The sequence below is a fragment of the Ochotona curzoniae genome, unplaced genomic scaffold, assembly GCF_017591425.1.
Source record: "Ochotona curzoniae isolate NIBS_2020 unplaced genomic scaffold, NIBS_Ocur_1.0 contig_2404, whole genome shotgun sequence".
Lineage (NCBI taxonomy): Eukaryota > Metazoa > Chordata > Mammalia > Lagomorpha > Ochotonidae > Ochotona > Ochotona curzoniae.
In genome coordinates, this window is record NW_024465451.1 from 8,738,506 (window position 1) to 8,761,105 (window position 22,600).

The following is a 22,600-nucleotide window of genomic DNA, read 5'->3' on the forward strand; positions in this document are numbered from 1 at the left end:
CGGCATGGCCTAGCGCCTAAAGTCCTCACCTTGAACATGCCAGGATCCTGTGTGCGCACCGGTTCTAATCCCGGCAGCCCTGTTTCCCAACCAGGTTCCTGCTTGTGGCCTGGGAAAGCAGTCAAGGACGGCTGGACCCTGCACCCCTGTGGGAGACCCGGAAGAGGTTCCTGGTTCCTGGCTTCGGATCGGCGCAAACATCAGCTGTTGTGCTCACTTGGGGAGTGAATCATCCTCTCTGTCTCTCCTCCTCTCTGTATATCTAAATTTGTAATAAAAATAAATAAATCTCAAAAAAAAAAAAAAGAAAAGAAAAACCATTATCACTCAGTATCATAAAGTTGTGTAACGTGTTAACCCATTCTTGGTCTTCTCAACTCCCAGGTCAAGCCTATGTAAGCCTTCCGCAGGCTCTCAGCAACCAGTGTAAACCACGGGGCAGCCTGGAGTCTAGAGGGTGGGACTGTGACCAAGCTCCTGGGTGTTTCATGATCTGCAGAGACCAGGCGAATGGGCTGCTCAGCTGCTCTTGCAGGTCTCTCTAGCCAGTTTGTGCTGATCTGTGTCTGGGAATGTGGACTCCAGTCCGTTCACTGATTTTGAGTATATGCAGCCAGGGGGCCAGGTCCTTAGCCTAACAGCTGAAGTCCTCACCTTGCATGCGCCAGGATCCCATGTGGGTGCCCCTTCTAATCCTGGAAGCCCCACTTCCCATCCAGCTCCCTGCTTGTACAGCCTGGGAAAGCAGTTGAGGACGCCCCAAAGCTGTCCTCCACGTGGGAGACCCGGAAGAAGCTCCTGGCTCCTGGCTTCGATTGGCTCAGCTCTGTCCATAGTGATCGCTTGGGGAGTGAATCAGGACAGATCTTCCTTTCTGTATATCTGACTTTCCAATAAAAATGAAAAAAAAGAGCATGTGGCCAGAGCTTCAGGCTGTGTGTGCTTCACGCACTCGGAATGAGGGGAGTTGCAGGAAGGTAGCCTTCCCTGACACTTTCCCCGACCGCAAGGAGCCTGTGTCAGACGCCCTCCCAAGTTCGGTTTACCTCCCCGATTCCTGACTTACTGGTCCAACATGCTATTCCCCCTACCGCCAGATGGCACGCTTTGTTAGTGGACGCTGCTTTGCATTCTATCCCAGGCCCGGTCAGGCTGCTTTGCCTCTCTGTCCTAAAGCACAATCACCGGGGCTCGGCGGGAGCGGGCAGGGCTTGCAGACTCACCGGCTCCCCGCAAAGTGCTGCGCTACACAGTTCACTGAGGTCGAGGTTTGCACACAGGGCCGGCCTGGGGACCCGGAGTAAAATGTCCAGGCCGTCCTCTGCTGGCACACCGTGTCCTGAACCGGAGCCGGGGGCCGGCGGAAACGCGGAGCATAACATCCTTTAGTTTCATTACAAACACACATTCCCACGAAGCAAAACCGCGAAACGAGGCCGTGAGACGGGAGAACCGGAGACAAACCTTCCCTCCCATAGAAGCACTTCTCTTGAGCTCGCTTGTGACGTCGAAGCAGCCGCCCACGGGCACTATGGCAACGGCACAGGCTCGGTTCCCGCGTGGGGTTCTGGGAGTCGTAGTCTCGTTCAAAGAGGCGATTAGGGGAATGACAGCCGGTGTGTCCACACTGTACGTAGTGGAACCTTCCACGGCCAGTGGGGCCTCATAACGGCCTACTGCCCGAAGATTTCGCAACGTTTTCCTCAGAAAATGGATCAGGAAATATTAGGGCTTCAGCTGGGGCAGCCGGCCAGTGGGCGGGGTCGTTTCTGGCAGAAGAGTTCACTCTTTTACAAAGCTTAGAAGCTAAGGGAAAATCCTGGAGGCCGGGAAAGATGGTACACGCCGGGATCAGGGATCTGGAACTGGTGGGAAGCCAGACCCTGAAGGGTCAGTTCACACCCAGCCCAGGCGGGGCAGATGCGTGGTTCCTCACGAGCACCTTGTCCCAAGAACGCCCCAAGGGCTGCGGCAGGTGGGAAGGGCCCAGGAAGTGGTTTCGCAAGGATTGGATCTAACTTTTACTAAAGTACCAACAGGAAAATGAGTAAGAATGGAGCAAAACCAGGTACTAAGTCATCAGAATTCAAAATACTGGCCTTTGCCTGCCTGCACGGGACTCCAAATGTATTTACTTCAATGTGGCAACTTCAACTCCATTTCTACTCTTGTCTTTGTTTAACTAGGTTTTTTAAAAGATTTTTTAAAAATATAGATTTATTTTTATTGGAAAGGCAGGTATACAGAAAGGGGGAGAGACAGAGAGGAAGATCTTCCATCTAATGGTTCACTCCCCAAGTGAGTGCAACGGCCAGTGCTGTGCCGATCCAAAGCCAGAAGCCAGGAACTTCTTCAGGGTCTCCCATGCAGGTGCAGGGTCCCAAGGCTTTGGGCCATCCTCCACTGCTTTCCCAGGCCACAGACAGAAACTGGATGGGTATCAAGGGTTGCTGGGATTAGAAGCAGTGCTCCTATGGGATCTTGGCGCATTCAAGGCTAGGACTTTAACCACTACACTATCGCACTGGGCCCAAGATTTATTTTAAAGGCAGAGTTACCGAGGAAAGAGGGGGAATAGGGTGAGTTCATATTTACTGATTCACTCCAGAAATGACAGGAAGCCAGGATGTTGGAAATTCATTATGGAGACCCATATGGGTCTCTCACATGATGACAGCGCCCAAAGCATGGCCGTCAGCCTTTGCCCATGACGAATCACAAGTGGAGCGTCTGGGACTCAAACTCGTGTCCATAGGGAATGCCCGTGTTGGAGGCTGGCTTAACCTGCAGTACTAAAACCATCAGCCCTAAGCAGCATGAAAAACAAACAAAAAAGTAAGTTGCTGTGTATTTTAAAGTGTGAGTTTTCACAGTTAAGCCATAACAGATTTCTAGCTTCTCTTGTAAAAGCCGAGCATTTGACAATGCGGGGCTCTGATTCATAGCAATAAGAAGACAGAATTGGGCCGGTGTGGTGGTGCAGCAAGTTAATCCTACACCGATTCCCATCCAGCTCCCTGCTAATGGCCTGGGGAAGCAGGGAAGGATGGCTCAGAGCATGGGAAACCTGAAGAGGCTCTTGGCTCCTGGCTTCAGATCAGCTCAGCTCTGTTATAGCCATTTGGGGAGTGAACCAGAGGATCTCTTCTCTCTCTTGCCTCCTCCTCCCCTCTGTCTCTCTCTGTGAAATCTGCTTTTCGGGCCCGGCGCGGTGGCGCAAGTGGTTAAAGGTCCTCGCCTTGCACGCCCGGGATCCCATATGGGCGCCGGTTCTAATCCCGGCAGCCCCGCTTCCCTTCCAGCTCCCTGCTTGTGGCCTGGGAAAGCAGTCGAGGACAGCCCAAAGCTTTGGGAACCTGCACCCGCGTGGGAGACCCGGAAGAGGCTCCTGGCTTCGGATCGGCATAGTATTGGCCGTTGCGCTCACTTGGGGAGTGAATCATCGGACGGAAGATCTTCCTCTCTGTCTCTCCTCTCTGTATATCCGCCTTTCCAATGAAAAAATAATAAAAATAAATCTTTAAAAAAAAAAAAAAAAAAAGAAATCTGCTTTTCAAATGAAAATACATCTTTTTTTTAAAAAAAAGGCGATGGAATTGAGTAGCCCTTGACACCTTTCATTTTTAATTTCCCACCACTCCCACCATCCCTGTTCCTGAAATCAAGTGTCATTTGTCACTTGTCTAGATGCATTTGTTATAATTTCCTTAGAGGGAGTCCTGCTGGGCCCGGAGGCGTCCACGGTGCACGCTTCGTGCTGGTGCAGTGGGAGGTGTCTGGGGAATGCTGCTGGCACGTGTGTATGATAGGATGTCTAATCATGCAAGTGGATGAAACGAGGAGCTGGAACGTGGGAAGACGTCAAACAGAAACTTGTTGAAGGACCCATTCAACAGAATTAGGGCCATAATTAGTGGATTAAAAGTGAATAATTAGGGCCCAGCGCGGTGGCGCAGTGGTTAAGGTCCTCGCCTTGCACGCCCGGGGTTCCCATATGGGCGCCGGTTCTATCCTTGCAGCCCCGCTTCCCTTCCAGCTCCCTGCCTGTGGCCTGGGAAAGCAGTCAAGGACGGCCCAAAGCTTTGGGACCCTGCACCCGCGTGGGAGACCCGGAAGAGGCTCCTGGCTTCGGATTGGCATAGTATCGGCCGTTGCGCTCACTTGGGGAGTGAATCATCGGACGGAAGATCTTCTTCTCTGTCTCTCCTCTCTGTATATCCGCCTTTCCAATAAAAAAAAAATAATAAAAATAAATCTTTTTTAAAAAGTGAATAATTAGTGGATGAAAGAAAAGGACAAAGTGGATTCTTTTTTTTAAGATTTATTTTATTTTTATTGGAAAGGCAGATATACAGAGAGGAAGATCTTCCATCTGATGATTCACTCCCCAAGTGAGCGCAACGGCTGATGCTATGCCGATCCAAAGCCAGGATCCAGGAACTTCCTGGGTATCCTATGCGGGTGCAGGGTCCCAAAGCTTTGGGCCGTCCTCGACTTTTCCCGGGCCACAAGCAGGGAGCTGGATGGGAAGCGGGGCCGCCGGGATTAGAAGCGGCGCCCATGTGGGATCCCTTGCATGCAAGGAGAGGACCTTAACCACTGCGCCACCTCGCTGGGCCCCAAAGTGAATTCTAATCCCAGGATTTCCTGCCTGGCTAGCTGGGAAGATGACACCATTAAGAACAGGAAGGATGATCTTTAAGAAAGCGTGGTGATTAGTACTTTGCCACTACTACCTGGTGCTCAGGAGTTATGAAGAACCTAACCCTACAATATTTGCTAGACATTAGATGCTCAGGAAAATTCTAGCAGAATTCCAACTCCAATCTCAGGTCGTAGTACATAAGCAACTGATAACAGCAGGCTTTAGAAGAACTGGAGTGTTTGAATGAAAGCAGTAAGTTTTAGGACCTCAGGAACATTTCCAGAGCAGGTGATGGGCTTAGGGACAGCCAACCCACTTGGTGGAGAAACCATCTAAAAAACTGAAAGCAGAGCAGGAGTTTGGCACATGAAAATAGGGCTGGGGTGCAAGCTGTCATCCCAGGTGAAAGGAATTAAAAGAGAGAGACTGGGCATGAAATGTCTCCTGGAATATTGTGGAACTGGAAGCTCTTGGTAGGAACATCAGGCAGGGGATATTGGACAATGAGGTCAGAAAGACAGGAAGGCCGGGCTGGACTTTTCAAAAAAAAGGAAAAAGTTTTGATGCTCATATTCAAAAAGAAAAAAAATCAGTCCAAACCCCAAATATTTATTCACTCATAAGTTATTTGTATGTGCAACTGCAGTGACATTATGCATTTATAAATACTTATACAATGAAGATTGAAATTCTTTAAAAAAATATTTTTTTTATATTTTGATCTTTTTGTTAGATGGTGACTGCCAACCACCTGCCCGCTAGTAGAGTAATATTTGCAAGTTGTCCATAGTTATAACGGGAGCTTTTTTGGAAAATCCGCTCCTGGGCTCCCTTCGCGCAGAGCAGAGGGAAGGAGGAAGCTAAGAGGGGCAGCTGAATTTTATACTCCTCTAGACACGTCGGCTGGCAAGGGGCTGTCTATGCCCCAATTATGTAAGGAATGTCTGTTCAGGGGTGCCGTTGGTCAGCTGGAATCCTGCCAGGCTGAATACGTAACTGGCTCCTGTGGCCCCTTCCTGTTCCGGGTCGGAGCCCGGGCGACATGCCGGGTCTGGAGCAGACCAGCCCCTCGCCTCCAGGGCCCGGGGCAGCCATCACTTTTCATAGTTGATTAGAGTGCAAAGGGTCAAGGGTTACAGGAAAGTGGGTAAGACCATTGCTTCCTTCCACATTCTCTTTTTTCCTTCCTGTTTCTGGGGAAGGGGAAAGACAAAGGGAGAAGCCAAATCCAGCTTTCCAACCATCCCAGGGTCCCCGATGTGGGGCATGCTCTGAGGGCGCTGCTCAAGTGGTTTCGATAGTTCAACTGTTCTGAATTGCTGCCAATTTTGCCATTCCAAATACGATGAAATCTCTTCAGAATATACTGGCTGGAAAGTCAAAATTCTTTTTTTTTTTAAATTTATTTTGTTTTTATTGCAAAGTCAGGTATACAGAAAGGAGGAGAGACAGAGAGGAAGGATGATTCACTCCCCAAGTGACCGCAAAGGCCGGTGCTGTGCTGATCCAAAGCCAGGAGCCAGGAACTTCCTCCAGGTCTCCCATGTGGGTGAGGGTCCCAAGGCTTTGGGCTGTCCTCGACTGCTTTCCCAGGCCACAAGCAGGGAGTTGGATGGGAAGTGGGGCTGCTGGGAGGATTTTAACTGAAGAAACTCAGTATCAAAATTGCAACCATTTGTTCATGGCTCGTAGCAACCAAGAAACCGTGTGAACTTGCAGGCCAAACAGCCTATGTGACCTTTAGCAGCCTATGTGACCTTTAGCACTGATGGGGCCCAATTCTTACTAATCAAAGCCCACCTAAGCTGTGGGTGCTTCCCTTAGTTGCTGGAGGCAAGGGCTGTCCTGGCAAGACAGGTAGGAAATGTGTGGTATTTCCCCTCACCTTGCAGGATATTATGAATTGCCCCTTTTCAAGCTATGTGGACTGCCCCTATAAAAAGACTAAGAATGCGCTGTTCAGGGCCACACTCCAGTAAGGGCTGTTAGTCCCGGCCGGCCAGCTGCTACCTGATCTCAACCAAGAGCCCAGGCTCGGATGTGCTGAGCTTGAATAAACCATCCTTGTGCTCTTGGATCAACTTCAGACTCCTGGTGATTTCTGGGAATCTCAAAATCTGGGCACAACAGAACTGGCACCCACATGGGATCCTGGCTTGTTCAACATGAGGACTTCAGCTGCTAGGTCACTGCACCAGGCCCGAAAGTTGAAATTCTAAGATATAAATGCTCTAGTATTTTCTTCCCATTCTCCCAGTGTATCATATGTCACCCTCTGCATTCCCCTCCCTGCACCATTCAGGAGGCTCTGACATAGTCAAAGGAAGCCACTGAAGGTTCTAGAATAGAGGGGCAATTGTAGAAGTTCAGCAAAGGACAGCGACCGCTTCGTCTTTTCACTGTGCAAGCCATGGCTTCAGTGCTTTCATCTGTAAACCAATTTTATGCTGTAGGTATTACGAATGTTTTAACTGGTAAGGATACTGAGGCTTTCGCAGATTCACATGGAAGTAGCTTGTCCCCACATGGTTTGTGCTCACAGTCCATGGGATCCGCCATCCTTGGGCAGGGCTGTGGCCAGCATTTCTGCTTCAGCAGTCTCCCTATTGTGTGCATAGTCTAATATTGGTGACACACTGAACCAGACCCTGTACTGGTTAGCATATGCAAGAATCAGGGCTGCGGACACACCAGCTGAGGTTTCTTGGGGGACTCCCAAACTAGGCTGCTGGATTCAAAACTCCAGCCACAGGGAGGACCATAGGATTTGGATCTGACCTTGGAATACATGTGTCAGGACCCGGTCTCCTTGATTGCTTACGCCTGTGCAATGGACAGCATGTCCAGGTGTGTATGGGGGACAAGAAGACTGGCTCATTTGGGCCTGCAGAGGACACTGAGTACTGTGCCAGGAAATGGAGAACAGATCTGGTTTGGACAACTCTCATGGCTGAACTCTGGCAGCAAGTGTCTGGGTGCGCAGGTGCACTGCGGTACACTCTGTCAGCCAATGGACCTTGGGAGGATTTTCTCAGCCTGGAGCAGCGAAACCAACAGCATCTCAGCACCGGCAAAAGCACTCCATACCTTCAGAACATCAGGGTTCCTAAGATATCAAGCAGACATCCCCCATCCCCAGGTACTGATGTTTAGTAGTTGGGGAGTGCCCTCTCTCTCATCCCCCGTCCTGGGGACACCCCTCAGATATAGAAGAAAAGGGAAGAAAAGGAAAATAGGAAGCATTTGTCCCACCCACCCACCTTCCCCCCATGCCTTGACCCTCTCCACCCTAATCAGTGGTCCTCATGGCTGCGCATCCCTATTACTACGCAAACAAAACAAAAAAACTTGGGGCGGGGGGCTGGGTCCCTGGTGTATGTAGTATGTTAAGCTTTTCTGCCTGTGGTGACAGCATTACATATGAGCATCAGTGTGAGTCCCAGCTGCTCCACTTCCCCCCAAAAGGGGCTGGGTCTTTGGGCCCTTGCAACCACATGAGAGTCCCAGAAGAAATTTCTGGCTTCAGATCAGCTCAGCGCGGGCTGCTGTGGCCATCTGGGAGTGAACCAGCGGATGGACAATCTCTCGTTTCCTCCCTCTCTGTAACTCTGCGTTTCAAATCAATAAAAAAATTTTTAAAGGCAAAACCTTTTTTTAAGTCTCCCCTTTCCTTCTCCCCTCTCCTTTGTTCCCCTTCTCTTTTCTTCCCTGACCAAGCACAGCCTTCCTGACACTTCCAGGGACAGTGCGAGGAGGCAGCGGGAACTCCCGGACGAAGGGCGCTGTTACCAGTGAGGGCCTGCAGAGGGCGCGGTTTCTATGGTTTCCGGGGCGGGGCTGCCGGCGTCGCGCTGCCGTCGTCGCGCTGCGGCGTGCTTTGCGGCAGGCGTCGGCGTCGCTGGCCGGCGGTCGTGCGGAGACAAGGGCATTGCTGCGGCGGCACGGTAGGCCCTGCTTCGTCCGTCCGGCTCCCTGGCCGAGACGCTTCCTGCGGAGGTCTCCCTGCGGAGTGTGCTCTCGGCCGGCGTGGTGCCCGGTTCCCCCAGGGAGCCGCAGTCCGAGGCAGGTCGGCTGCTTTGCTAGGCCCCTCCACCCACTTCGTGTCCTCGGAGCCCGCGGCGCTCCCGGCGCCCGTCCCGGCTTCGCTCGGCTTGTGCTTTTCCAGCTCAGGGCCGCGCTCTTTGGCCCGGTTCTGCCCAGCACCAGCGACCCCGCTTAAAGTCCACTGTCCTCCTTCTGGAGGGTTCCGTGTGTGTGTGTGTGTGTGTGTGTGGTCAGAGCGGGTGCTTCCGTCCATCTCAACATCTGGAGCTTTACTACTCAGCAGGTGCCTGAAAGAATGGGAGGCAACTGCAGAAGTTAGGTGTCCATCCCCGCGCCCTGGCGATCGTGTGGATCTGTGTTCTGTCTATATGAGCAGCTCCCTCCCCGTCGTTGTCTATCTATTCGGCATCATGATGCACCTGCCGTGTATGTTAGGCTGTTTTCCCACATCTGTCACACGCTTAAGAGGACCCTGTTTTCATTGCTGCGCATTCTGGTTGCTAAAGATTCCATGTCTCGCCAGTTAGCGCGCTCGGGTCCTCTAGGCAAGACCTCCAAGGGACTGACTAGTCGGGTTGGAGTTTGGGGATGCTGGGGGAGCACGGGGTGCGGAGGGGCGTCTCGGGAGAGCCACCAGCCAGCTTGATCCAGAAAGAATGAGTAGAAATAGGCAAGGGACTGTTTTGTGTCTAGGTGGTTTTCTTTCTTTTTTCTTTTGTCATTTGTCCAGGTTGATTTCAAAGAGTTGTGATGATTTAGTCCAACTTTTTTTTTTTTTCAGCTTTTGACAGAATGGCGTGATGAGGGTTTTGTGCTTTGTGTAGTTTTCATTCTCTTTTCCCTGAGTCTTAGGAAAGCAGAGATGTCGCTCATCTACCTTGAACTAGACGAATGTGCCGAGTGGGAAAGTTGAGTGAGAGGACACGGTCAGTGGTGTGCAGCAGCCTTGCGGCGCCGCGGGGCGCGTGCAAAGCGATCTCCTGTGATCCGCTGCTGTGCTGTGGCCTCGTTAACGATGTTTTCATCTCCCTGTGCAGCCATGCCTTTCTTCGACGTGCAGAAGAGGTTTGGCCTTAACTTGGATCGAGGGTTGACAATCCAAAGTGCGGAGCAGCCCTTCAAGATCCCGTCTCGATGCCACGCTTTTGAGAAGGAATGGATCGAGTGTGCCCATGGGATTGGAAGTGTCCGGGCACAGAAGGAATGCAAGATCGAATATGACGATCTCGTGGAATGTATGCTTCGGCAGAAAACGGTATGGAGATGGTGTATGTGGGAGCGGAATTATCTCCTTGTTTCTTTGAGGCTACTCCTTTTTAAATTTTTTTTTTTAATTTATTTTTATTGGAAAGACAGATTTACAGAGAGAAAGATCTACCCCCTGATGATTGTCTCCACAAGTGGCCACAGTGGCTGGAGCTGAGCCAGTCTGAAGCCAGGAGCCTCTTCCCTGCCTCCCTCCTGGATACAGGGGTCCAAGGACTTAAGCCAGCCTCCACTGCTTTCCCAGACCACAAGCAGGGAGCTGGATTGGAAGTGGGTGGCACCCATAGGAGATGCCCGTGCTTGGAAGTAGATTAGCCAATTAAGCCATTGTGCCAACCACCAGTTAAATTTCTAACGAAGTTTTGTGGATCAGAAGTTTTAAAGATACTGTTTAATATTTGCTGTTGGTATTTGATTAAAGTCAGCCAAATGTGGAAGGCCTGTGGTAACAGCACGTACTGGCTTGGCATTGACTTCTGCAAGAGGTGTCACTGAGGGACTCTGAGTGGATTATATATCTGGCCAACTTTCAGCCATCTAGCTCACAGCACATCTCTTGCTTTTTTGCTTAAAGGTTGATTTATTTGAAAATTGCAGTGACATCGATCTTCCATCAGCTGAGCCATTCCTGCAGCGACCACAGTAGCCAGAATGGATCAGATCTGAAGCCAGGAACTTCCTCTGGGTCCCCCACATGGATGCAGAGTCCGAAAGCTTTGGGCCGTCCTCGACTGCTTTCCTAGGCCACAAGCAGGGAGCTGGATGGGAAGTGCATGCACTGGGATCCCATATGGGCACTGGTTCGTTGTCCCGGCTGCTTTACTTCCCATAGCTGTGACCTGGGAAAGCAGTAGAGGATGACCCAAAGCCTTGGGACCCATAGGAGACCCGGAAAAGGCTCCTGGTTCCTAATTTCTGATTGGCTCAGCTCCGGGCATTGCGGCCACGTGGGGAGTGAACCAGTGGATGGAAGATCTTTCTCCTTCTGTCTATAAATTTCCCTTTCCAATAAAAAATGAATCTTAAAAAATTAACAAACATGAAAATGTAGCGTCACAATCCATGATAAACACAACAGGAAAAATGAATCAGTTAAATAGTGCTAGGACTGGATCTGAGTGGATTCTCCTTAAATCAGACAGAGATAACACAGGAAGCTGTGTGAGCAGCCTGCTAGAAGCAAGCAAGCACCCATTGTAGTACATGGGGAAATCTTGGGGCAGGAGGGCACTTGATGAGGGAGACAGGAAATCCCAGAGCCTATGGAACTGTGTTATACAAAATAAATAAATAAATAAATAAAGAAACAGCAGCAGCGAGCCCCATGGATGAAAGAGTGGAAGCAGCCGGGCAGGGGTTCCTGAGCTGGAAGGGAGCGGGCCAGGAAAGGGTTCCGAGATGAGCTCAGAGGAGCCCTGTAAGCCCCGTGGGGGATTTGTCCTTTTCTCTCATTGTGCTGGGATGCCATTGGATTAGTCAGTTTATGTCACGGGATCAAGGGGGCAGTTTGCTCGGTGGCTTTGACAGTTTTGTTTAGCCTGGCTTTTATGTAGCCTGTTGGAGAGATGGGGACGGCAAGTGGAGCAGCTGGAATATGTTCTGGTGCGCATGTGGGGATCCTGGAGCATGCAAGGCGAGGACTTTAGCGGCTGGGCTACTGTGCCAGGCCCTGTCTTTGTTATCTTAAAAGGCTTTCATGATCCCGGTGCAATAGCATAGCCGCTAAAGTCCTCGCTTTGTATGCGCTGGGATCCCATATGGGTGCCGGTTTTAATCCCTGCAGTTCTGCTTCCCATCCTGCTCCCTGCCTGTGGCCTGGGAAAGCAGTCAAGGATGGCCCAAAGCCCTGGGACCTGTCACCTGTGTGGGAGACCCAGCTAGAGGCTCCTGGTTCCTTGTTTCGAATTGGCTCAGCTCCGGCCATTGCGGCCACTTGGGAAATTTCCAGTGGATGGAACATGTTCCTCTCCATCTCTCCTCCTCTCTGTATATCTGCCTTTCCAATAAAAGTAAAAAATAAAAATAAAGGCTTTCATGTGCACAAGAATATTTCACAAAGGTTCTTATAGATGCAGTCATAACGATGTCTGTGGAGTACTGGTTGCAGGACGCACCCCAAGGACATCGACACCCAGGGGTGCGCCAGTTTCTTCTGCAGTGGTAGAGTGTGTGTGGTCAGCTCTGGGTTGTCTTGAGATGTGCATAGTAGGTGAGCAGGCATCCTGCTGCAGTGCGTAGAGGGTCATGACCAGGAGCAGGAGTGCCTGCTCAGCGCCCCCAGACTATCCCCAGGATCGTTGGGGCTTGACTGGTTGTTTCCATGAATGCAGAATTCATGGATCAAGGGACTGGGTCTGCCCTGGACATGTTAAAGACGTTTGTTTCTTAGGCTGCAAGGAGGTATTGCTACCCTGTGTGCTAGAAATGTGTTTGTTACAAGCTTGGAGAGGTGGGCCACAGCTCAGGTCCTGCAGGAGGACAAGCTGCCCCCGGGTTGAAGATGAAACCCAGCCTGGCCCGCCGTCCCGCTGAGGCCTCACTGTGGGCCGGGTGCTCCCCTGACCAACTGCCTTTTGCTTGACAGATAAAACGGATGCATGCCATCAGGCAGCAGCGGGATAAGCTGATAAAGGAAGGAAAGTACACCCCTCCAGCCCAGCACCTGGGCACCGAGGAGCCTCGGCCCTGAGCTTCTGGGACACGTCGCCACTGCAAACCCCTTTGTCACAGTGTGTAAAAATAAAGGATTGTACCAACCTGGCACCCTGGTGGTTCTGATTTTTTTTTTTTTAATTATGCCTTAATGAAATTGCAGTTTACTTTTTTTTTTTCAGTTAATTTATTTTTATTGCAAAATCAGATATACAGAGAGGACAAGAGACGGAAAGATCTTCCGTCTGATGATTCACCCCCCCCCCCCCAAGTAACCGCAATGGCCGGTGCTGCGCTGATCCAAATCCAGGAGCTAGGAACCTCCTCCAGGTCTCCCACACGAGTGCAGAGTCCCAAGGCTTTGGGCCGTCCTCAACTGCTTTCCCAGGCCACAAGCAGGGAGCTGGATGGGAAGCGGAGCTTCCGGGATTAGAACCAGCACCCATATGGGATCCTGATGCATTCAAGACAAGGACACTAGCCGCTAGGTCATTGCCCCGGGCTTGCAGTTTACTTTTTAAGTTTTAAAAATTGCCTCTGCTTGTACCAGAAAAAAAAAAAATCTAGCGAATGATATTAATGTTTTGTGAAGACTTAACTGTGAGTGAGGGATATTGAATATGTTAACTCATTTAAGTAGCTGCAGTGTAGTACGTCTGAATAGACGGCAGGCAGGGGCCCAAGTGCTTGGTTGCCACCCTTATGGGAATCTGGGAGCTAGCTCCCGGCTCAGACCTGGCAGTGGAAGCCATCTGGGGAGTGAACCTGCAGGCAGATCTCGTCCTCTCTTATTCTGCTTTTCAAAAAAAAAAGGTAAGATGTATTTGTTTTTATTTGAAAGGCAGAGTTAGGAGACAGAGACAGAGACATCTTCCAGGTCTTTGATCCACTGGTTCACTCTCCAAATGGCCGCAGCGACCACGGCTGGACAGTTCCACATCGAGGAGCCTTTGTGAGTATCCCAGGTCAGGAGGCACTGATTCTAGTCCTGGCTGCTCCATTTATCACCCAGCTCTCCTAATGCACCAGGAAGCATCAGAGGATAGCCCAGGGCCTTGGATCCCCACATCCGCATGGGAGCCTGGATGAAGCCCCTGGCTGTTGCAGCCACCTGGGGAGTGAATCGGACAGTGGAAGGTTGCTGTCTCCCTCTCCGAGTAACAGCCTTTCCAGTAAATCAAGAAGGTGCAGAGGGAGTTAGACATTGTGACTGAGTGGGTTCAGCTGCTCTTTGTGACACTTGCTGCTTCAGTGAGGGTCTGGTTCGAGTCTCACCTGCTCTTCCAGTGCAGCTTCCTGTGAATTCGTAGTGGCCCTGAGTACTTGAGTTCCCGCCACGCCACTCGTGTGAGAAACCCAGGTGGAGTTCCTGGCTCCTGGCTGTTACAGCATTCAGGACTGAACCACCAGATAGATCTGTTGTTCTGTTTTTTAATATGGAAAAATTGAGATTTATTTGAAAGACAGTTGTAGAGAAGGACAGGGAGGTGGCAGCTTGCCTCACTAAGCCACAACATTTAGAGACATCTAAAAGAGAAGTTGTATTACTGTCATCCTGGAGGGTGGCAATTGTGTTATAATGCCTATGAATTCTAACCCAAGGGCAAGAAAAACTTACAAAAAGACCATATTTAAATAAATTGGTTAGAAACAATACCATTTTATTTTTTAAGATTTATTTATTTATTGGAAAGTCAGATATACAGAGAGGAGGAGAGACAGAGAGGAAGATCTTCCGTCCGGTGATTCACTCCCCAAGTAACCGCAAAGGCCGATGCTATGCCAATCTGAAGCCAGGAACCAGGAACTTCTTCCAGGTCTCCCATGTAAGTGCAGGGTCCCAAGGCTTTGGGCCTTTCTCAACTGCTTTCCCAGGCCACAAGCAGGGAGCTGGATGGGAAGTGGAGCTGCCAGGATTAGAAGCGGCACCCATATGGGATCCTGGCGCATTTAAGGCAAGGACTTTAGCCGCTAGGCCATACCGCCGGGCCCAATACCACTGGTTTAATAAGCTGTTATTAGTACTAATAATTAACATGTTAAGAAACTTTTGGTTTGCTGAATTTCTAGAGAAAAAGATTGATTTCATTGAAAGGCAGAAAATGAAGACAGGTCTTGCAGTATGGGATGCTGCTGTCACAAGTGGCTTAATCCATGGCACCGCAATGCCAACCCCACTAAGATTTTTTTCTTTAGTTTTTAATTAACACATTATATTATAAATACATATTTGTGGAGTGGTAAGATGATATTTTGACATGGGTGTGCATTTGTAATGACCAAATCATGACTCACCTTGTCTGTCACCACAGATACTTACCTGTATGGTGAGACCATTTAAAATCCTCGTTCTGCAGTAGACTATATATATATATATATATATATATATATACACACACACCACACACACATATATATTTAATTTTTTATTACAGGATTTAAAAAATTTAGTATTTATGACAAAGGTGAGGGGATTACAGATTGGCCTGACCCAAGGAGGCCCTCCGGGTTCCCCTTCTGATCACCGTATCTCAGCTCGCTCGGTTACTTGCGGGTGAAGTGTCCCTAACTGTGGAAGCCCCCAGGAATCATATGTGCCAAACAAGCCCTTATTCCGCCCTGGCCCTCCCCCTCAGCCCCCACAGAGCATGTGCTCTCCACCAACGCGCTCATCGTGCTGGTGGCAGGGTGACCCCAGCTGGTGTGCCATTTAGCCTGGATCTATAGAAAATAGGTAACTGCGGAGAATCAAGATGGCGGAATAGGGAAGACGTTGAAAAGATTGTGGCAGTTGCCTGGGATATTTTTCAGCCCGTTCTTTTTGGACTGATTGGAGCAGAAGTATCCATAGCATCTCTTAAACCAGGAACTGTTGGTAAGAATTTCAAAGAGGTATTTTTGCTAAGATCAACTCTTTTTATAGTCACTTGGAATATCTTAGTATATATGTGTTCAATGGCTCCCCCCACTGACACCTTAATACAGAAAGTTAATTATTATCTGAATATTTCAGAGGAGATGATTTAAAATAGTTTTGTTTAATGTAAGACAATAAATTCTGTGCTTGTAATATTGTTCCTTGTAAAGAAAAGCAACATACTTATCCATGCAGTATCTCTATGCAGAGAAGTCAGTTCTTAAAAAAAAATCCCAAGGATATGAATGTTCATGAAGTCTGTTACTGATGAAGGATCAGAATTGTAAAAATAATTAGTTCTGGGCCCGGCGCGGTGGCGCAGTGGTTAAGTCCTCGCCTTGCATGCCCGGGATCCCATATGGGCGCCGGTTCTAATCCCGGCAGCCCCGCTTCCCTTCCAGCTCCCTGCCTGTGGCCTGGGAAAGCAGTCGAGGACGGCCCAAAGCTTTGGGACCCTGCACCCGCGTGGGAGACCCGGAAGAGGCTCCTGGCTTCGGATCGGCATAGTATCGGCCCGTTGTGCTCACTTGGGGAGTGAATCATCGGATGGAAGATCTTCCTCTCTGTCTCTCCTCTGTGTATATCCGCCTTTCCAATAAAAAATAATAAAAATAAATCTTTAAAAAAATAATAATAATAATTAGTTCTGTAATAGGTATCCACAGAATAAAAATATTTGTGTGTTCAAAAAACAAACAAACAAGAAAGAAAATAGGTAACTGTGCTGGCACACGGGGTGGTTAGCAGAGTTGGCATTAACCAGGCCCGGAATGCCCGCCAGCTACTGGCTGCTTTCTGGCAGCAGGGTAACACGTGCTGAGGTCCAGGGCAGCCTGGGCAGAGCCTCCAGCTGGGGCCCATACAGGGGCTGTAGTCACCCCAATGTGCTGCAGAGCGCTAACGTGCTCCCCCTCCTGCCGCTCAGCCTCCGCCAGCCGCCTCTGCCACCGCTGCGTGCTCTCCTGGGCAGTGGGGACATCCAGTCCTTGTCTCTCTGTGCTCTGCTTGTCTCAACTGAATGTCCAGGCTTAGCCGTGTGACTGCAGATGACAGAATCCTATTCGCCTGCATCTCTGTGAGAAAGGTGCTGGGTTTTTGTTGTTTTCGAATTTTTGAGAGGCAGAGGAAGTTAGGAGGCAGAAACAGGCGGCGTGCTCAGGGCTTGGGTGGGCCTTGTAGCACAGAGGCTACAGCCGCTACTTGAGACACCTCCTGTGTTGGAGTGTGGGTTTCAGTTCCTCTTCATATCCGGCTTCCTGCTTGTGTTCCTGGGAAAGCAGCACAGCCCAGGTAGTTCCTGCTGCCCACGAGGGCGTCTGAGTGCAGTTCCTGGCATCTGACTGCAGCCTGGGCCAGCAGGGCTGTTACGACCGCTTCAGAAAGGACCCAGTAGAAAAAAGGCTTCTCTCTCTCTGTCTTTCAAATTCTCTTTTTAAGAAATGACATATTTACTTTACTTGAAATAGTTAAAGGAAGAGGCAGAGAGAGCTTCTATCTGCTGGTTCATTTCTCAAGTAGCTATAGTGACCAGAGCTGAGCTGATCCAAAGCCAGGATCAAGGCTTGGTCCGGTAGCCTAGTGGCTAGAAGTCCTCACCTTGCACGTGCCAGGATCTTATATGGACACTGATTCTAATTCCGGCAGCCCTGCTTCCAACCCAGCTCCCTGCTTGTGGCCTAGGAAAGCAGTGGAAGATGGCCCAAAGCCTTGGGACCCTGCACCTGTGTGGAAGACCCAGAAGGGGCTCAGGGCTCCTGGCTTTGGATCGGTGTAGCTCCAGCTATGGCAGCCGCTTGGAGAGTGAATCAATGGACAGAAGGTCTTCCTCTCTGTAACTTCTCCTCTCTGTGTATCTGACTTTCCAATAAAAAAAGTAAAAATAAATCTTAAAAGAAGAAAAAAGCCAGGAGTTTCTTCCCAGTCAGCTATATCCATTGCCTTCCCAGAGAGCTAAATTGGAAGTAGATTAGCTGGGACATGAACTGATAGCACTGTGGGTGGAGGTTTAGCCTGGTATGTCACTGCATTGGCACCTAAAATCTTTAAAAAGCAGAAATCGGGCCTGGCACGGTGGCGTAGTGGTTAAGGTCCTCGCCTTGCATGCCCGGGATCCCATATGGGTGCCAGTTCTAATCCCAGCAGCCCCGCTTCCCATCCAGCTCCCTGCCTGTGGCCCGGGAAAGCAGTGGAGGACGGCCCAAAGCTTTGGGACCCTGCACCCACATGGGAGACCCAGAAGAGGCTCATGGCTTTGGATCGGCACAGCATCGGCCATTGCACTCACTTGGGGAGTGAATCATTGGACGGAAGATCTTCCTCTCTGTCTCTCCTCTCTGTATATCCACCTTTCCAATAAAAATAAAAATAAACCTTAAAAAAAAAAAAACCAAGCAGAAATCTTCCATCTGTTTATTCACTCCCCAAATGCCTTCAGCAAGCAGAGCTGGACCAGGCCAAATTCATGAGCCTGCAGCCATTGGCCCCCTGGTGTCGGTGGCAGGGCCTGAGTGCGTGAGCCATCCTCCGCTGCCCACGGTGTACACTGGCAGGAAGCTGGAGCCGAAGCCGGGGAGCCAGGAGCGAAGCAGGCACTCTCCTGCGGGCTGTGGGCATCCCAAGCAGAGTCCCAAGCGCTACGTCCAGCCCTTATCCCCGCAGTTTTAAGTTCATTTGTGTGTGTGGTATTAGATGAGGGTCCCCTTTTATTTGTCCAGTTTTCTGAGCACCATTTTTTTCCTTCCTGGAGGATTGTTCTTGTGCCCATTCAATGGCCTTGGAAGCCTTGTTTGGAAACGTTAGGCCGTGTGTGTAGGGATTTTTCTGTTCTGTCCAGTGCGTGTGTCTGTGCTACTGTAGCACTGTTTTGATGACTTTAGCACTATAGTACGTTTTCGGATCAAGCTCTGGCTGTGTTCTTTTCAAGGAGTATTTTTGTTTTTCAGGGTCCTTTCAGATGTGAGGTAGATTGGGGAACGGGTTTTTCTTTTTCAAAAGCTATTGGAATTGGCCTAGTGGTGTAGTAGGTTAAACCACCACCCAGGACATCAGCCACTTATTGTTTTACCTGTTAGGTTCCACCTGCTCTGCTTCTCATCCAGCTCCCTGCTTATGTGTCTGGGAAAGCAGCAGAAGATGGTCAACCACTTGAGCCATTGCCACCCATATGGGAGACCCACGTGGGGTCCCTGTCTGCACAACCATCTGGAGAGTAAACTAGTATGTGGAATAGTTCTCCCTGTTTCTCCCTGTCTTGTTACTCTGCTTCAAGTAAATCTTTTAAAAAGATATCCTGGACCAACATTCTGATGTCGTGGGGTAAGCTGCTGTCTGTGATGCCAGCTTCCCACCTGAGCACCAGTTGGAGCCCTGGTGGCTCCACTTCCAACCCAGACCCCTGCATTGCAAGACAGCCCAAGTACTTGGGCACCTGCCACCTGCATGGGATGGAGTTTCTGGCTCCTGGCTTTGGTCTGACCAGCCTAATCTTTGTAGCCATTTGGGGACTCAACCAGCTGATGGAAGATATCTCTGTCTCTCCATCCCCACTGTCTAACTCTGCCTTTTAGTGACATAAGTCTTTAAAAATTTTTTTAAATATTTATTTTATTTTTATTGGAAAGTCAGATATACAGAGAGGAGGAGAGACAGAGAGGAAGATCTTCCGTCCGGTGATTCACTCCCCAAGTAACCGCAAAGGCCGATGCTATGCCAATCTGAAGCCAGGAACCAGGAACTTCTTCCAGGTCTCCCATGTAAGTGCAGGGTCCCAAGGCTTTGGGCCTTTCTCAACTGCTTTCCCAGGCCACAAGCAGGGAGCTGGATGGGAAGTGGAGCTGCCAGGATTAGAAGCGGCACCCATATGGGATCCTGGTGCGTTCAAGGTGAGGACTTTAGCTGCTAGGCCATGCCACCGGGCCCTTTTAAAAAAATTTTAAATTCAATTTTTGTAGGAATTGCAATAAGTCTGTCAGTTTGGGTGATTTTGACATTATACCAATATTCAGTATTCTAATACATAAATACTGATGTCTTTCATTTGCCTGCCTTAATTATTTTTTCAGAAATGTGTGGTACTATTATTATGCAAGTCTTTTACCTCCATGTCTAATTCCGAAGTATTGTAGATGGAATTACCTTCTTAATTACACTGTCCATATGTCCATATTGGTCCCACAGTGGTCGTTAGTAGCGGCTGTGAGGGGTGAAGCTGTGTATGTCCTCAGAAGGGAATGGAATATGTGCGCTGGGTGCTGGTGTCCCAAGTGGGAGGATGGTAGTTAGTGTCTGATTTGGGCCTGGCCAGTGTTTTAGGGAAAATCCTTATCAAGCAGCATTTTCTTTTTTTTTTTTTTAAGATTTATTTATTTATTGGAAAGTCAGATGTACAGAGAGGAGGAGAGACAGAGAGGAAGATCTTCCATCCGATGATTCACTCCCCAAGTAACTGCAAAGGCCGATGCTATGCCGATCTGAAGCCAGGATCCAGGAACTTCTTCCGGGCATCCAACACAGGTGCAGGGTTTCAAAGCTTTGGGCCATTCTCGACTGCTTTCCCAGGCTGTAAGTAGGGTGCTGGATGGGAAGTGGAGCTGCCAGGATTAGAACCGGCGCCCATATGGGATCCTGGCGTGTTCAAGGCGAGGACTTTGGCCGCTAGGTCACGGTGCTGGGCTCTAAGCAGCATTTTCTTAAACCCACTTACAAATCAGTCCTCAGTCATGATGGAGCAGCCAGATGGGGTCCTTCCAAGCAGGATCCCCTCCTGTGAGCCCGTGTCAGGTGCTGTTGGACTCTCTATGCACAAGCTTTACTAAATCCAAAATGACATTCAGTGCATACACGTTTTTGTAAAACCAAAACCCAACTGGAAGTATCAAAAAAAATTAAATCTTGAAAGTAGGTGTGTGCCCTTTCACTCAAAGCTAACTTTTAGACCTAAGGGCTGAGAATAAAGGGAAATTAAATCCCATTGCTGAAACATGAGTGATAGGAACACTGAACTGTGCTTGTTGGAAAGCGTTGCCTTGATAGTTAAAGTTCTCCTTGACAGCCGATGCCTACAGACAGCTCTGGGACAAGCGTCCCTGCCTCCTGTCCTCCTGTCCCAGGGTGTTGGTCACTTCTGTGCCTTAGCCTTCTTCTTCTTTTTTTTTTTTTTTTGGTAAGAAAGTAGGTCAGAAATGTGAGCTAGTAATGGGAATGATCTGTGGGTTCACCTCTACTGCGTTTCTGTTCTTTAAGCAGCTTGAATGAAAACAAGCAGAGTTCAGATTTTGTGTGGCTGTTGTCCCCCCCCCTTTTTTTTTTAGATTTATTTATTTATTGGAAATTCAGCTATACAGAGAGGAGAAGAGGCAGAGAGGAAGAGCTTCCATCCGATGATTCACTCCCCAAGTAACTGCAAAGGCCGATGCTATGCCGATCTGAAGCCAGGATCCAGGAACTTCTTCCGGGCATCCAACACAGGTGCAGGGTTTCAAAGCTTTGGGCCGTCCTCGACTGCTTTCCCAGGCCACAAGCAGGGAGCTATGGGAAGTGGAGCTGCTGGGATTAGAACCGGAGCCCATATGGGATCCTGGTGCGTTCAAGGCAAGGACTTCTTCTAGCCACTAGGCCACTGCACTGGGCCCGTGGCTGTTGTCATAATGTGAGATGAAGAGAGGGATCCTGTCTGCTGTGATGCTTGGGGCTGTGCTGGGGGTGGGCTGGAGCCAGGACTGGCTCTCCCTTTGAGGCACCCAGCTAATCACTTGCACCGTCACTGCTACCTGCCAGGATAGGAAGGTCTAAGAAAGCAATGTTGCTATCTTCATCTCTATGTTGAACACCTGCTCCCAAGCCTGCGTTTTTTTTTGTTTTTTTTTTTTAAGAATAGTTTTAGGCTTTTAAAATATTTATTTGAAAAGCAGATTAGTAAAGAAGTGTATCTTCAATCTATTCCTTCACTCCCCAGAAGGCCACACAGGCCAAGGCTGGGCCAGGCCAAAGCCTGCTGCTACTCCATCCAGGTCTCCACATGAGTGGCAGAAACTTAAGCTTACAGGGCTGTCTTCAGCTGCTTTCCCAGATTCAGAAGTGCAGCAGCAGGGACACAGAGTGGTGCTTATGTGGGATGCTGGAATCAGAGGTAGTTGCCCAGCACACTGTGCTACACATAAAACTGTTTATTTTACTTTTTAAAAGATTTATTTATGGGCCCGGCATGATACCCTAGTAGTTAAATACTCACCCTGCAGGCACCAGGATCCGACATGGGTGCCCGTGTGTGTCCTGGTGGCTCCACTTGTCATCCAGCTCCCTGCTTGTGGCCTGAGAAAACAGTCGAGAACAGCCCAAAGCCATGGGACACTGCACCCAGGTGGGAGACTCTGAAGAAACTCCTGGCTCCTGGCTTCAGATTGGCTCAGCTACCTGGGGAATGAAGCAGCAGATAGATCTTTCTCTCTGTCTCTTCTTCTCTCTGTGTATCTGCCTTTCCAACAAAAAATAAATCAATCTTTAGAAAAGGTTAATCTGTTTGAAAGGCAGAGGTACAGACATGGAGAGGCAGAGGTAGAGAGAGAGATTGAAATCACCATCTGCTAGTTCTTTCCTCAAATGTCCTCAGTAACCAAGGCTGGGCCAGGCTGAAGCCAGGAGCCAGGAGCTCCATCGGGATCTCCCGCATGGGTGGCAGGGGCACAAGTGCTTGGGCCACCTCCCGCTGCCTTCACAGGCCCATTAACAGAGAGCTGTGCTGGAAGTGGAACAGCTGAGACTTGAAACAGTGCTCCTGTGGGGTTGTCGCCGTCAAAGGTGCTGGCTTACCCCGTCAGTCCCAGCTCCTCTGCCCCTTTTAGCAAAATAGCAAAGTGTTCATCTGGTTTATGGATTTTCCTTTCTTTATTACATTTTCAAGAATTTTCCCAGCCAGGAACATGAACACATTGGAGCCAGTCTTGCTGTGAGCATGAGAGTTTCATTTCTAATCCAGGATCTCGTCTCCCACACAGGCATTATTTAACAGTGAGGAAATGAATATACATTCATGCGTGACCGTGGGCAGCTCCACACCCATCGTGAGTGGGCCAGAGGGC

General features: G+C 49.6%; 1 protein-coding gene across 3 annotated transcripts; it reads left to right on the plus strand.

Moving 5' to 3' along the window:
• Window positions 1-1,535: 1,535 nt before the first annotated feature.
• Window positions 1,536-12,718, plus strand: NDUFS5 (NADH:ubiquinone oxidoreductase subunit S5). Of its 3 annotated transcripts, none has more exons than XM_040974427.1 (3): window positions 1,536-1,629; window positions 9,727-9,944; window positions 12,540-12,718. In XM_040974427.1, the coding sequence occupies exons 2-3, from the start codon at window positions 9,729-9,731 to the stop codon at window positions 12,642-12,644; spliced, it is 321 nt and encodes a 106-aa protein (XP_040830361.1). In that variant the 5' UTR covers window positions 1,536-1,629; window positions 9,727-9,728; the 3' UTR covers window positions 12,645-12,718. The 3 variants fall into 3 exon arrangements, with proteins under 3 accessions (XP_040830361.1, XP_040830359.1, XP_040830360.1); XM_040974425.1 differs by lacking the exon at window positions 1,536-1,629 and adding an exon at window positions 8,532-8,589; XM_040974426.1 differs by lacking the exon at window positions 1,536-1,629 and adding an exon at window positions 8,614-8,711.
• The last annotated feature ends 9,882 nt before the right edge of the window (window positions 12,719-22,600 follow it).

What these genes read in the sequence shown, in the direction of transcription:
- NDUFS5 (XM_040974427.1), top strand. Translation starts at nt 9,729, where the DNA reads ATGCCTTTCTTCGACGTGCAGAAGAGGTTTGGCCTTAACTTGGATCGA. An exon ending in GTATGCTTCGGCAGAAAACG is followed by an intron (nt 9,945 to 12,539) that starts GTATGGAGATGG and finishes TTTGCTTGACAG; the next exon opens with ATAAAACGGATGCATGCCAT.